Source organism: Thalassophryne amazonica, chromosome 15 (assembly GCF_902500255.1).
Source record: "Thalassophryne amazonica chromosome 15, fThaAma1.1, whole genome shotgun sequence".
In the NCBI taxonomy this organism is placed as follows: Eukaryota; Metazoa; Chordata; class Actinopteri; order Batrachoidiformes; family Batrachoididae; genus Thalassophryne; species Thalassophryne amazonica.
In genome coordinates this window covers 85,357,066-85,373,598 of record NC_047117.1, presented here as the reverse complement: position 1 = coordinate 85,373,598, position 16,533 = coordinate 85,357,066, and the positions used below count along the sequence as shown (strand labels likewise).

The window sequence follows — 16,533 nt, the reverse complement described above, 5'->3', positions numbered from 1 at the left end:
GCCACGCGATGTTGCAGAGGCGTGTCTGCCAAGACAGTCCCACAATATCCAGAGACTTAAGGTACTCAGGACAGATTTCATCCACCCCAGGAGCCTTGCCACCAAGGAGCTTTCTAACCACCTCGGTGACTTCGGCCTGGGTAATGGATGAGTCTGCCTCTGAGTCCCCAGTCTCTGCAGGTGTCGGACAGTTTGCCAGAATTTCTTCGAGGCCAACTGATAGTCCTCCTCCATGGACTCCATGAACTCCTCCCAGACCCAGGTTTTTGCCTCTGCGACCGCACGGGCTGCGGCATGCTTGGCCTGCCGGTATCTGTCAGCTGCCTCCGGGGTCCCACCTGCCAACAAAGACAAGTAGGACTCCTTCTTCAGCTTGACGGCATCCCTTACTTCCAGCGTCGACCACCGGGTTCGGGGATTGCCGCTGCGACAGGCCCCAGAGACCTTGTGACCACAGCTACGAGCGGCCGCATCGACAATGGAGGTGGAGAACATGGTCCACTCGGACTCCATGTCTCCAACCTCCCCCAGGATCTGGGAGAAGCTCTCCTGGAGATGGGATTTGAAGACTTCGCTGACAGAGGGTTCCGCCAGTTGTTCCCAGCAGTTCCTCACAATACATTTGGGCCTGCCAGGTCTGACTGGCTTCCTCCCCTCCCAGCGGATCTAACTCACCACCAGGTGGTGATTGGTCGACAGCTCAGCCCCTCTATTCACTCGAGTGTCCGAGACATGTGGCCGAGGTCAGATGATATGACTACAAAGTCAATCATCGACCTCCGACTCAGGGTGTCCTGGTGCCACGTGCACTTAATGGACACCCTTGTGCTCGAACATGGTGTTCATGATGGACAAACTGTGACTAGCACAGAAGTCCAACAACTGAACACCACTCAGGTTCAGATTGGGGAGGCCGTGCTTCCCGATCACCCCCCTCCAGGTCTCACTGTCGCCGCCCATGTGGGCATTGAAATCCCCCAGGAGAACAATGAAGTCCCCAGTCGGAGCGCTATCTAGTACCCCTCCCAGGGAGTCCAAGAAGGTTGGGTACTCTGTACTGCCACTCGGCCCATAGGTCGAGACAACAGAGAGAGACCTGTCCCCAACCCAAAGGCGTAGGGATGCGACCCTCTCATTCACCGGAGTGAACTCCAACACATGGCGACTGAGCTGGGGAGCAATAAGCAATGCGACCCCAGCTCTCCGCCTCTCCCCGTGGGCAACGCCAGAAAAGTGGAGTGTCCAGCCCCTCTCCAGGAGTTGGGTACCAGAGCCCAAGCTGTGAGTGGAGGTGAGCCCGACTATCTCTAGTCGGTATCTCTCAACCTTCCGCACAAGCTCAGGCTCCTTCCCCCCCAGCGAGATGACATTCCATGTCCCAACAGCCAGGGGCTGTGAATACGGACGGGCCGCCGGGCCACCCGCCCTCGACCGCCACCCAATCCTCTCTGCACCCGACCCCCATGGCCCCCTCTGCAGGTGGTGAACCCACAGGAAGGTTATATATGCATATATATATATATATATATATATATATATATATATATATATATATATATATATATATATATATATATATATATATATATATATATATATATATATATATATATATATATATATATAATTACTACCTCATTTTCTTATTTTATTGTATTGTTACAAGTATTATTGTTATTGCTTATCTCTGCACATGCTGTTTGATGCACATTTTCTTCTACTTGCACTCATCTTGTGTGTTTATTAAGATGCTGATGTAACGTGAATTTCTCCACTGTGAGATCAATAAAGTCTTATCTTTTTATATATCTTAAAGTAAGGAATTTTGGAATGAGTGGGTATGTTCCATCACCCTGGCTGCCTGCCTCAGTCTGCCCAGGGATGAGACCTGTGGGTTGGCCTGTTGCCGTGGTTTGATGGATATCCTACCAATTCGTCAATCCTCTCTCGGCTTGGCATCACTCTGCAAAGTAGCTGAAAAAAAGCTTCCCCCAGCAGAGTGATGGGAGAATCATTCAACTGCTGTTTTTTTAAAGCTTTTTCCTGGTTTTGCTGACACACATCCAACCTGGCAATCGCTCAGCTTTCTCAGCAAAAAATCAGAATGAAAATCTCGCCCCTTTGATGCATCTGACATGACGTCATGACGCATTGGGAGGTGTTGCCTGAAGCGTATAAAGCGTGTGGTGTGAAAGGCCCATAAGAAGCATTGCTTGCAGCACTGTTAAAGATAAGGTAAAAACTGTTCATGTCTGATTCTTCAGAACTGCGATATTCCACTCATTCATGGGATGACAGTTCAATACTGTCACTGATATTTAAAAAAAAATATTCCAGCAGCAGGCAAATCTTTCCCTCATTGATTTTGGCGTCCTGTCCAGAGTATACCCTGTCTTATGCCCTAAGACTGCTGGGATAGGCTCCAGCCACCCCTGCTCCCCCACCCCCGGTGACCCTTATTTGGAGTAGCTAGGCATAGAAAATAAATGAATGAATATTCATTTTTATTGTAAACCACATCTTTCATACTCACTTGGGAATTTTTGACAGATTGGTCAGGAATGTCTAAAAACAGTTTAATCTATAATAGTATCATGCAGAACATGGAGGTTTATTCTAATTGTGGCAAACACTCAGTTATCAAACTTAAAAAACTCTTGTTTCCTTTCCCTTCTTCACATCTTTTTTGGCTGGTGCTAGAGGGGGATGCACCCCCCTTTCCCCCTTGAATCCATCGCTGCCCAGACATACATGAAGAACGGGGCACAGGTGGTCTTGAACTGTGGGTCTTTTTTAGGGGAGGAGGCGGGGAAGCCTTCTCTGCTTGCACCACACACACTCACTGCGGTCTACTTCACTCTGCAAAATTTACTGTGTGGGTGTTCTGTTCTCCACACTCAGAACTTGAAATCGTATCTGTTCCTTGTTGAGCGTTGTTGTCAACCACCAAGTTAAATTTAGGAAGAGTACCATGCTTTAAGAATCAGGAGACTGTCAGCCTTTAATGAGCAAGACAGAGCTGCCTAAACCCCCCCAACCCCCCATATTGTTTTTAGAATCCCATGCAACTTTATAAGTCGTGCACACACAGGACTTCACAGATTTTCACTCCTCATAGAAACTTAAACATTAGTGCATAGTGTTAATTCTACAACTGACAGCAAGTGGGAAGTGCTTTTTAGGAGTTAGAACCTTTCCGGCCGTGAGCTCAGCAGATGCATTGAAGCAGACCAGGAACTCGATTTGAGATGCTCAATCACACACGGAAACAGTCTCCCAGCAACGGGCGTTTCTGCACATATGCGTGTGTGGCACCAAGTGCACACAGGGAATGTGCGTATGACTGAACTATAAGTGATATTAGATTTTACAGAGCGAGTATGACGTGTCCTGTTTCTGTACTGGTTTTACAGGTTTGGACACAAAGTCGGGTGTCAGCACATCTTACACTGGTGCATTGGTGACTGTCGTGAATTCCTTTGAAGTGTATTTTATTCACATATAGCATATAAAATAACAGATTACAAACCAACTCTGGACATTTTTTTTTAGACTGGATATAATTAATCACCTTTCACAATCAACAGGCTGCTCGATGTCTAACCCGCTTTTTTAAATAAAACACTGAAAAAGAGAAAAGCGTTAAAAACACAAGAAAACAACACACACACACACACACACACACACACACACACACACACACACACACACACACACACACACACACACACACACACACACACACACACACACACACACACACACACACACACACACACAACACAGGTATCACTTATAGAAATAACTACATATATGCAAAAAGTGTTTTCATTCCAAAGAATGTTTTTTTCAGCCAACTCCAAGACTCCTGGCAAACTTCATCTCTTCTCAATGATTTTGATGTGCTGCTTACATCTAAACTATTGCTGACAAGTGGATGTAAGCTCGCGGAAGCTTGTTTCTGCTTCAGCATTGTCATGGGGCTTTTGTGGCTTTCCTCACTCATCTCCTTTGTGCACATTAAATGGACTGCATTTATACAGCGCTTTTCCATCTGCATCAGATGCTCAAAGTGCTTTACAAGTAATGCCTCACAGGGTGCTGTCATATAATCTACTCACTACACCCCGGGAGCAACTAGGGGATTAAGGACCTTGCTCAAGGGCCTTTAGTGATTTTTCGGTCAGGCTGGGATTTGAACCTCAAGCCCAACGCTTAACCACTAGACCATCACCTCCATGTCATGGCCAGGTGTGTGTTATTTCAACGAAAAGTCAGCATATGATACAGGAAGTCCTGACATGATTCAGTTCTTTCAAGTAGTTGATGCAACTTTATGGCCTGGAGGACCCCCAGCCACAGCCTGCAGTAGAGGTGGGCGATACCGGGAATTTTGGTATTGATCCGATACCAAGTAAATACAGGCCCAGTGTCGCTGATATTGATACCCATACTTTTTCATATTTAAGCTTCATAGATCCAAAGGATCCAAAAGACCTAGGATAGAATTTCGCCAAACATTGTATGTGACAACATAATACATCATCACAATCAACATTTTTGTTTAAAAAATATCACTCAGCATAACTTAAAACAAAATCTCCTGAGGTACAGGGCTGACTCGAGGAGAGCGCTGAGTGGGCGGGCCAGGCTGAGCCTACCTGCATGGCTGTTGGCTGGTGCCGCTGAGCCACGTGACAGCGCAACAAAAGTCAGGGGGGGAGGGGGGGATGCGCTGCTCCTTGTTGTGTGACACAGCGCAGCGCTGCTCTTACAGACAGAGAGTAGACTTTGATGAATCTGCGTGTGCAGCAGTCGGTGCGTGCGAGAAAGTAAAAAGCTTGAGTATCGATCTTTTTACATGAGGATCATTCAATATCAATACCAGCGTTGGTATCGATATTATCGATATTAGGATCAATCTTGTTGAGGAAGTGTAATGACACAGACCCACAACAGGGGGTGCAAATGAACGGTCAAATAAATACAATTTATTGTGGCAAATGTGCACAACAGGTCGAATACTATTTTTAGACAGTCAGTTACAAATGTCAACAGGTGACGTGTGGGCAGGTCCGAGGGTAGGAGAAGATGAAGATGAGGATATCGTCTAGGTATACGAAGACAAACCGATGCAGGAAGTCCCGCAAGACATCATTTACTAATGCTTGGAACGTCGCGGGGGCATTAGTGAGGCCGAATGGCATGACCAGGTACTCAAAGTGACCTAAGGGGGTGTTAAATGCCGTCTTCCATTCGTTTCCCTTCCGGATCCGAACCAGGTGATACACATTCCTAAGATCCAATTTAGTGAATATTTTGGCTCCATGCAGGGGCGTGAACACTGAATCCAACAGGAGCAACGGGTATCGGTTGCGAACCGTGATCTCGTTCAGCCCTCTGTAATCAATGCACAGACGGAGTCCGCCGTCCTTCTTGCCCACAAAAAGGAAACCTGCACCCATCGGGGAGGTGGAGTTCCGGATCAACCCGGCAGCTAATGAGTCCCGGATGTAGGTCTCCATTGATTCTCACTCGGGGCGTGAGAGGTTGTACAGTTTACTGGACGGATGCTCAGCACCCGGGATTAAATCAATGGCACAATCGTACGGTCGATGCAGGGGTAGAGTGAGTGCCAGATCTTTGCTGAAAATGTCAGCAAGATCATGGTACTCAACAGGCACCGTCGTGAGATTGGGGGGGACTCGACCCTCCTCTTTAGCAGTCACACCGGGTGGAACCGAGGATCGTAAACACTCCTGGTGGCAGGTTTCGCTCCATTGAGCCACAACCCCAGATGGCCAATCGATCCAGGGATTGTGCTTACTAATCCATGGATAGCCCAAAATTACTCTGGAGGTAGAAGGTGTCATAAAAAACACAATCTCCTCCCTGTGATTGCCAGACACAATCAGTGTTAAGGGCTGTGTCTAGTGTGTGATTAATGGAAGAAGGGTGCCATCTAGTGCCCGTACCCTCACTGGTGAAGGAAGAGCCACTAGAGGGAGCCCTACTTCTGTAGCCCATCTGCTATCAAGCAGATTCCCTTCCGACCCCGTGTCAATCAGTGCTGGGGCTTGAAGGGTTAAATCCCCACAGAGGATCACAACTGGGATTCGTGCGGATTTTCGTGCAGTACCCGCGTGTGTGTTATGGCCCACCCTTAGCCCAGTTTCTAAGGGTGAGTGTTGGTGTTTGACCGCTTGGGGCATTGTTTCTGCTGATGCTTGTTAGAGCCGCAGAAAAAGCACTCTCCACGGGCCAGCCTCCTCTGTCTGTTTTCTAATTTTATCTTGGCCCTGCTCGTGTCCATAGCTTCGTCAGCAGGGGGAGCTGTTGTCACACAGAGCACTTGGGCTCTGGAGCGTGGGGAAGGTGGGGCTGCTTCAGAACGGGAAGGGAGAGGGGCGGCGCATGCCCGGCCACATCTTTCGTCTCGCTCCCGTCGATGTTCTTCCAATCGGTTGTCTAACCGTATAACCAGATCTATAAGCCCATCTAAATCCCGCGGCTCATCCTTAGCCACCAGATGCTCCTTCAGGACTGACGACAGTCCGTTTACGAAGGTGGCGCGGAGTGCAGTGGTATTCCAGCCGGACCTCGCATCCGCTATGCGGAAGTCGACCGCATACTCAGCTGCACTCTGACGCCCCTGTCTCATTGACAGCAGCGTCGTAGAAGCAGTCTTGCCTGTGTTTGGGTGATCAAAGACTGTTCTGAACTCCCTCACAAACCCAGTATAAGAGGTAAGGAGCCGTGAATTCTGCTCCCAGAACGCCGTAGCCCAGGCGCGTGCCTCGCCTCGAAGCAAATTAATTACATAAGCCACCCTGCTGGCATCCGACTCGTACATCACGGGACGCCGTGAAAAGACGAGCGAACACTGCATTAAAAAGTCTGCGCACGTCTCCACACAACCCCCGTACGGCTCTGGGGGACTTATGTATGCTTCAGGGGATGGTGGATGGGGTCGTTGAATGACCAGTGGAATGTCTATATTCGACACCGGGTCAGCAGGAGGAGGAGCTGCAGCAGCGCCCTGAGCGCGCGCTTCCACCTGCGCGGTGAGAGCCTCCATTCTACGATTGAGGATGACGTTCTGCTCAGTCATTAGATCCAACCGAGCAGTAAAGGCGGTGAGGATTTGCTGCAACTCACCAATCACGCCTCCTGCAGACGCCTGTGCACCCTGCTCTTCCATTGGCTGTTCAACTGGTGGTTGACGCCCCTCGGGATCCATGACGTTGGCCGAGATATCCTGTTGGGGAAGTGTAATGACACGGACCCACAATAGGGGGTGCAAATGAACGGTCAATGGGTAGTCAAATAAATACAATTTATTGTGGCAAATGTGCACAACAGGTCGAATACTATTTTTAGACAGTCAATTACAAATATCAACAGGTGACGTGTGGGCAGGTCCGAGGGTAGGAGACGCCTATCCAGAGAAGAGCCGGGGCCCACAAGATTCCGCCGCCAACGAAGACCTGCAGCAAACCGAAGCTGCCAAGTCCCGAGTCCCCAGGTGGCCTCTACTTCAGCTGTCAGATCCGGTACTGCTGGCAGGAACAGAAGACAGGTTAATGGCGGGTGTGTGCACACCCAGCAGAACAATCAGCAATTCAGTTCAGTTCCTTCTGTGGGAGAATATCCACCTCCGACACAAAAACACAGTAGTGCAGAGCCTGAGAGCTACTTATCCGTTTTGGCGTGAGGGGTGAAGAACGTCACTCCTACACGGACCACAAAACTCAGCACCAGCTGAAAGCAGTCACCAGGATCTCCTGCAAACACTCAGAAAAAGATCACGTGCGTACAGCACAGTCAAACGGCTGAGAGTTTACCTGAGTGGTAAACTGATATCTCGGCAGAGATGTGGTGTCTCCTCCAGTCTTATATGGGATGGGATGATGATGAGAGATTTCTGACAGCTGGTAGTCCTGGCTCCTGGGTGGTGATTGCGCCCTCTGGTGCCTGAAACCCGACTACAGGCAGGGCGCCCTCTGGCGTTGGCCAGCAGTACCTCCTCTTCGGGCGGCCCACATAACAGATCCGCCCACCTCTAGCCTGCAGCCAAACCACAACAACAACGATGAGGCCCGCCAGACTCCACAGGAGCTAAAACCGCTGTCACACCTTGACAATTTAGCCAGTGTATGCCGACCGTATTAAAAATGTTTGCATACACTGGCGTACGTCTAATAAGTTACGGGTAAGTTTTGTGTAAGTTAAGAGCACGTTGAAGCACGTCAATATACGCTGTAATATGGCGAGTACGTTGAAACACTTTGGGCATGCGCAATCATTGACGATCATCTCCGCCAAGTAATTCTACTGGTCCATGTACAGAGTAAATTTTGCAGAGTAAAACATACTCTACCAGGACTACATTTGGTCCAGTCCAAATAGAGTTAAATATACTCTATCACAGTGCTAAAATCAACTCTATCAGGCTGTGAATGACTCTTATTGGAGTTGAAAAACTTGATTTGACACGACAGTAGAGCTGATTTCACTCTATAATAGAGTGTATTAAACCCTATTTGAACTGAAACTACGTTGAGCTATTTTTCCTCCAGAAAACGTATGGTTTGCACAAATATGTTGCAATTTTGTTAAGAAATAGTGACTATAACATTTCAAATGCTACTTTGAAGGAACTGGTTCTGCACAACTGGTTTTAATTAGTTCAATAGCAACATCAACCAGCCCAAATTAAACATAAGTAGTGTAAATGCCAGCCCAGTCTCACGTTTTTTTTTTTCATGCTCCCGTCACGAAAAGAGACAAATTTTTGTGACAGGTTTTTTTTTTAAACTCACTATTACTAACCCTACTCCCACCCCAACCCTAACCATAACCAACTCTGCAAAATTTACTGTGTAGTATCCGACCAATGCACCTGTCCTCCAATGGTGAAAGTTGAACTATGTTCTATAGTGAGTCAGTAGACCATCGCCCTCCGCTGAGCTACATTGACCTGAATTGAAGACAGGAAATTTGGACTCATGGAGTGAGCCTTCTCCGGTGTTTCAGACATTTTTGAGTTGGGTGGTGTCAGCCACTTCACATCATCATGTGAATGGGGCCTAAAGGAGATTAAGATAAAAAGCATCACATTATTTTCTGTCTGCCCAGAGCAGACCGTCCTCAAAAGCAGAATAACCAGCATGGAATAAGACTTGTTAGAGAAGCCACTCGGAAACACCGATGGAAACTGAAGGAGTTACAAGCTTCAGTAGCTGTGAATAGAGAGACTGGGCATCCAATAAGCCATTTTTTTTGTTGTTGTTGGTTTAGCAGTCAACTGAGTGGAGTGAAACAGATAAAAAGTGTTAAAAAGAAGAAATATGAAATTTGTAAGTACTAACAACAAGGCACTCAGAGAGAGCGTCCCTCTGCCAAGGAAAATATGTTCCAGAACAAAGTCAAAATCCTTCATTTTCTCAGACATTATCAATCTGCTCACCAAATTTCATCAACACTCTCACAAGTTTTGATTTAACTGTCATTATCTGCCAAGCATTCTTCTGGATCTCAGTTCCAGAATATATTCCAGATCTCTTCCAAAACTCAATTACTCATTTCCAAACAAACAAACACAGATGTCATTGCCTCCTTGACAGAGGTAATAAACATCAACATGTTCTCTCAGAAGGTTTGCTAATCCTGGTTTGGTACACGTGTAGTGTATTCTGTAGTGCCTAATGCTTGCGTGTGTGAGCTGACCTACCCAGGCTGACGAGTGTACGTGCCACCCACAGGACATCAGCCACCAGCGCGGGAAGTATCAGTGCACTGCTCAGGACGTTCCCATACCTCTTCTGTAAGGGGTCCATCATGGTGACATACTTGTTTTCCCTCATGGGCCTGACAAAAAAACAAGCACCTGAAGAGGGAGGAAAAGGATTCATATCAGGTGATGAAGCAACCGGGTAAAAGAGGTCAGTTTTATTACTTGACAAAGCAAATGAGAGAGAAGGGGAGGAAAGAGTGGACGTTCTTACACTGCACTGACATGTTCCCTCCACATTTCTTGATATTTAAGTTTCCTTACACCACAGAAATGGAGAAGCCTTAATATTAATTTCTGGCAATGGAGAGTATAACCGGACACCTGTGTTTGAACAAATAATACACACTAATATAATATCTGCAGGCTGAGCCTGTTCATGACAGCAGCTCAGTGATTTGCTGTATGACTGAAGAGATGAACTGTATTTATATGTACCCATATGTAGACCTGGGTTCGATTCCAGCTCAGCTGTAAATGGGTAAAGACCTCGACTGGGGAAGTAACCTGCGTCTTGTCCAGGGGGAGTTGTAGACTCTTATTTGCTTCAAGCTAAGGCAGCAGCACCAGCAGGCCTCAGAGCCCACATCGGAACTACTTCCTACGACGGTATGTGTGTGTTCATGGTATAGAACAGGGGTGGCCAAGTTCGGTCCTGACACTCTTAGTTGTCTCCCTGCTCCAACACACCTGAATGCAATGAAAGGCTCATTAAAAGTCTGCTAACGAGTCTTTCATTGGATTCAGGTGTGTTGGAGCAGGGAGACAACTAAGAGTGTCAGGACCGAACTTGGCCACCCCTGGCATAGAATATGTACCATGGGTGCTTCCTCGCCTTACGTAATGAACACCTCCCATGGTATTTTCTCTTACATAACCCTACGTTCCAAGCTTGCCATTCTGATCAGATTTACTGAGTGCAGAACTATTTGTGTTTATAGACTGAAGCCTGACGTTGTCAGTGCAGTGATTTTAGAAGCAGGAAATGTGCCGCGGATAAAGACCTCGCTTTGCACCTGTTGCCTGGTGTTAAATCCGTGACCTGATTACCCACAACTCTATTTTTGTATACTTTTACTGGAGTCTGAGGGGAACAGGGAATACATGAGATGTGCCACAGATCTGCAACATGTCAAGTCAAAACATGAATCACTAAAGCTCATTTTGATTTCAGATTTAATATCTATAAAATTCTATGTGGATAAGTGAAAATTATCATTTGATAATTGTTAAACTTGATTTTAAAAAACCATACCAATAAAAGAGCGAGTGAAAGTGAGATATATCAGCTCAGTCTCACGTTTTTTTTTTCATGCTCCCGTCATGAAATGAGTCAAATTTTCGTGACAGGTTTTTTTTTTTAATTCACTAATTCTAACCCTACTCCTACCCCCAACCCTAACCACAACCCCCCCCCCCCCCCCCCACTTCACTTTTAATTTTGTGAAGCCATCACGGAATGAATGAGAATGAATTTGTGCTGCCATGATGAAACTGAGGCTCTTTTCGTCACAATATCACAAACCAATAGATTCATGTATATTTCATGCTGCTGAATCACGACTTGCCGTGAGACCAGGTTGGATATATCATTGATTGCTTCAGCCAAAGCGGTTGTGTTTTTGACTCTATAAACCAGTAGCCGTGATCTTACTGGCCGCTAGGCTGAGACTTTGGAAATGATAATCTAACAAAGAAGCTCATTTCAAGCTACAAGTTACTTCTAAACCACCCGTATGTTGAGACAGACTGATCCTTTCCACAGGGTTGTGTGGAGTGGTGACATATGTGAATTCTAGATCATAACTGTTGTGAAACAATCACAGACATTTATTTGGTAAACATTTATTTTATGTACGAGGGCTGTCAATAAAGTATAGGTCCTTTTTATTTTTTTCAAAAACTATATGGATTTCATTCATATGTTTTTACGTCAGACATGCATGAACCCTCGTGCGCATGCGTGAGTTTTTCCACGCCTGTCGGTGATGTCATTCACCTGTGAGCACTCCTTGTGGGAGGAGTCGTCCAGCCCCTCGTAGGAATTCCTTTGTCTGAGAAGTTGCTGAGAGACTGGCGCGTTGTTTGATCAAAATTTTTTCTAAACCTGTGAGACACATCGAAGTGGTGTAGAAGAATTTTTAGGTCCTTATTTGAACTATGATGAACTATCAAGTGTCCTGATCCGAACTGTATGTCCTCTGGTTGAACTAGCAGGTGTTCAACCCAAAAAAAAAGGGCTCTATTAGTCATTCAGTCTGTCAGGGGCTTTCCAAGGCCTTTTAGGTGCTTTCCCGCAGGCCACGTGCGAGGGGCCTCGGGCCAGCTGCACCTGTGGCTGAGGCCACGTGCGGGGGGCCTCAGGCCAGCTGCACCTGTGGCTGAAGGTCTTTTAAAAAAATCAGTTGTAAATCCTTCACGTTTTAATGGGAGCGTTTGTCACATTGAAATAATGGCCTAACACCTGCTTAGGGTTCACTAGAGGACGCTTCCAATAGAAAACCATGTCTTGGGAATGAAATAAATAAAAAAGTCGAAGGAGGAGCGATGCCCGCGGGTCTCCAATAAATAGATGAGCGCGGTTGTCATATAGTCAGTCTCTCTAGAGGACTCAGTTTGTCTAAGCTCTGTGTCGAAGGCTTAAATAAACTTAAAAACTCTGTGCATTTTATCTTGCTTAAGGCTGAATTATTCTAAAGTGTTGTGTCCTTTTCTAGCATATCACTTGCAATTAGTTTGTGTTATCTAAAAGACGACATCCCGAGAAGACTAAAGATGAACCACGACAGAACTTGGCGAGCCAGCCAGGAGGGTCCAGGGGCATTCCGGCAGCCTGGGGCAGTCCAGCTCATCCCTCCAGACCGTAAATAACAGTGATCATGACTAAAAGGTAAGCAGAAACCTTTTATAACTTCTGCACGATCTGGAGGAGTGAGTCGGGATTTCCGCCCAAGTTGACAGGTGATATTTTTAATTGCCTCTTACCCAAAAGAACCTGGACTAAGAAAATTGATAAGAAACTAAAAAAAGATATGATTGAAAATTATCAGGCCTTGTAGATAAAATGCTCAGAAGGTGTGTGTGTTCCCGGGAAAAAGAATGTCTGTGTGAGTGAAAGGTCAGGAATGTTCATGAACTCTGGGTGTGGAAAAGAGTGCATAGAGAACTAACCTGGATGCTTGGGGAATAATTGGTGTTGAAATTCGTTACTAACGTGCCGGCTGATAGCATGCGCTGTAGGGGTTAATTTAGGGGAGTATACTGACAAATAGATACAAGGTAATACAAGGTTATTTAAAGAGTTTAACAGAGACTGAAGTGAAATAAGTGAGAAAAAAGAGTTTAACAAGAGAATACGTGCAGAGAAAGCACAAGATAAGCGCCTGAGGGGGCGCAGTAGAAATACCGTACGTGATAAAGAGATTTAAAGAGAAAAGTGCAAAGTAGCACAGCTGACAGTAAGTAAAAGAGCTCAATAAAGGACGTCATTTTTTAAGAAAAGAGAAAAACTATTAAAAAAAATAAAATAAATAGAGAGTTAGTGCAGAATACATGAGAGTTAATGAAGCAGAAAATAGTGCAGTAAGGCACCAAATACACGCTTGTGGGGCGTGGGAGAAGAATAAGTAATTAAGTACACAGTAATATGAGTTTTTTATAAGAAAAGAAAAAGAGAATATTTTCAGTGCAAAGGCACATTAAGCTCACGAGGAGCTCAGTAAGTGAAAAAAAAAGTAGAAGAAAGTGCAGAAAGGCACAGGATACGCACGCGAGGCGCAGTAAGGCGTAGAAATAAATGAAATATTGTATGCTCAGAGAGGAGCTGGTGAAAAATAATATATTAAGCACAGGATACGCATGCGAGGCGCGGTAAGGCGTAGAAGTAAATGAAATATTGTACGCTCAAAGAGTAGCTTGTTAAGAAAAAAAAAAAATAATATATGAGTTGCTGGCAGCGCCGGAGAAGCTGTCTAACGTGAAGAAGAGATACATACTTAAACAGAACACATTGGTGTTAAGTGAATAAAAAGGTTGTTTAAAGCCGCGGAGTAAAGGGTGGCAGAAGTCTAGATAGAGATATATAGAAAGTTGTTTTTAATAATTTTTGTGTATAAAGCTTTTGAAAATTGGTGTGTGGGAGAGCAAAAGTAAGCGGGGAGTTGCAGGCAAAGCTGTGAGGGCTTGCAGGCTGGTTGACATACAAGATTAATGTAAAGAGTACGAGAAGGAGGAGGCGTTTAGACCCAATAGGAGGACTTGGGAGGTGCATGACAGGCAAAGAGAAAAAGTGAGAAACAGAGACAGTGGGGAAAAAAAAGACAGGAGAAGAGACTGCTATGTAAATACAGAGAAGGTAGATATTATTTCAAAGAAAGAAAACTAATAAACAAACATAGCAGAAAAAGACGAGAAGCAGAAAGTTAAAAAATTAGAAGGAAAATAGAAAGTCGGGAGCAAAGACATTAGGAAGTGTTAGGGTTGTAAGAGGAGTAAAGAAATAAAATTGGTTATAAATCAAAAGAGTTAAAGCTTAGATTATAGTGAAAAAGCTGACAGACTGATCAATGCTTGGGACAGTCATTGATGGGAGACTTAAGTGATAATGAAATAATACTCCCAGAACATTACTTGACTGACGGAGACATCGAAACCCAGGGAATCAGGACACATTTTTGGCTGGAAAGGACCTATTTTGACAGTGTAGGAGCAGAACATTGGCAGGACGAACAAGAGATCAATCAGAAATTATGGCAGATTACTAAGGTAATCAATCTGAAGCAAAAGAAAGAACAATTCCCTCTAATTAATTGGGAGCTGCTGATAAGACGTCTGTGGCATCAGGGTTTAACCCCGTGGCTGGAGCTGCTTTGTGCTGATCCTAATAAAGAAATTAGCATACCATCAAATCATTTAATAACACTACCAACCGATCCAGGTGAAGAACTGTTTCCTAGGTTGACTCTGACTGTGGTCCCAAGGAAGGTTCGGTGGGAAACAGGTAAATTTTCATATTTAGTTAAAGAAAAAGAAGACGGGCATAACAGTTGGAAATTTAATCCTTTTAAGGGTTTAAAATACAAAACAGGTGTTACAGCCGGCAAGTTATTGGTCTGGATCAGGACAGCCCCTGAGGGACTACCAGAACACCATAGAAACACCTCACATAGCGTTTGTCAGGGTTACATGGGTAACTCTCAAGGTCAAGGTCGGGAAAGTACCCCGCTAGACTTAGTACTAAGAAAATATCCAGGAAAACGCACTAAGGCCAACCAATGTATGAGAAAGTGGCACAAAAGGTCACATGGGGGAAGGCAATGGCCTTTGGAGGGATCATTTGATCCGGTGATGTGTGAAGCAGTTGCGGTAGAAATACAGAAAAAAGAAATTAAAGATCAGCAGAAGAACGTAAATAACAACAAAAAACGCACTGAAGAAAAATAAGTTTTGGCCTTGTTCAAGCAGGAAGCACAGAGGCTACAGCAGAAAAGAGAAAAAATGACAGAGGAAAGATCCAAAGAGACTAAAGCCAGTGCACCGAGCTGGGAAGCAGAGCCACCCCCATATAAACGTCATGATATGGGAAAGACAGCTGGACAATTTGTATTAGGAACTCGTGAAGAGGACCAAGGCATGGATGTGGAGGGCAAATTCACACTGACACTAAAAGCTCGAGAGCCACAAGGAGACAGGTCCTCAGTCTGTCAAATGGATCATACAAGGTCTCCAAGTCCGAAAGTAGGTGGTCGCTCACCACGACCAGCAGGGGGGGGCCACAAATAACAGTGACACGGAGGCAGACGAGGATAAAGAGAGAGACCTGAAGGCTCCGCCTGCACATCGAGGTCCACTGAAAACCGTTCCCTCCCACCATAAGTCAGCCGACTGGACCTTTGCAGGCTATAGAGGCTCCGAAGAGTGGCACAAGAGCTTCTGTGACACACTGGATCTGGCCAGAAGAGATAATGAAGAACTAGCTGAGCAGCTTCGGCTAGTGAAGGAAAGAATACAAAGACATAGGGACGCCGAGGAAAGAAGAATATTACAACAATCGACGCCCAATCAAGGGAATCACATTATAGAGCCACCCACCCGAAAGATTTCTGGTGAGATCATCATTGAGAGTGCAAAAGAGGCCCGACTCAGGCAAAGACAACAATGTGTAGCCAAAGACATAGCGGCTTTAGAACAGAATATAACCAACTGGATGGACTGCCTGGAACCAGTCAGTCGCACTCGATCTGGAAGACAGTATGGAGCCCCCACAGAAGAAGAGGAGGACGAAGACCTCATATGCCCATTGGTGGTTAGAAATGGTCATCATGTGTATACCCCATGGAGCTGGACAGACATGGTGGGGCTGGCCAACAGGCTGCCAGACATCACCCAAGGAGCTGGGAGATGGATAACTGCCTTAGAAGAAGGCACTGCAGGGGTAACCTTGTCTTTAGGTGACATAAAAGCCTTGCTAATGCATGTAATGGGAAAACATGACACTGAAGAATTAGCAGGAAAGGTTGGACTAACACAGATGATGGGCACTAATCAACATGATGAAGTCCCCTTTAATCGCTATAGAAACTCCATGTGGGAAGGACTGAGAAGAAAGTACCCTGAGGTCTTGGATCCCTCTAAATTGGATGATGAGGAGTGGACACCTGAAGAGTGCCCAAAGAAGTTCCTGCACCGATTCCAGAAGAGATGGGCGGAGGAAACAGGAAATGCATGGAACCATTCTCCAG

The 16,533-nt window shown here is 45.7% G+C and overlaps 1 protein-coding gene across 2 annotated transcripts in view; it reads right to left on the bottom strand.

Moving 5' to 3' along the window:
- LOC117526882 (high affinity choline transporter 1-like) overlaps positions 1-16,533 on the bottom strand; it is a 54,445-nt gene that overhangs the window by 12,375 nt on the left and 25,537 nt on the right. For both annotated transcript variants that reach the window (XM_034188956.1, XM_034188955.1), the window contains exon 4: positions 9,734-9,889. In XM_034188956.1, the coding sequence (XP_034044847.1) occupies positions 9,734-9,889 (156 nt within the window). The remainder of the gene's footprint in view (positions 1-9,733; positions 9,890-16,533) is intronic.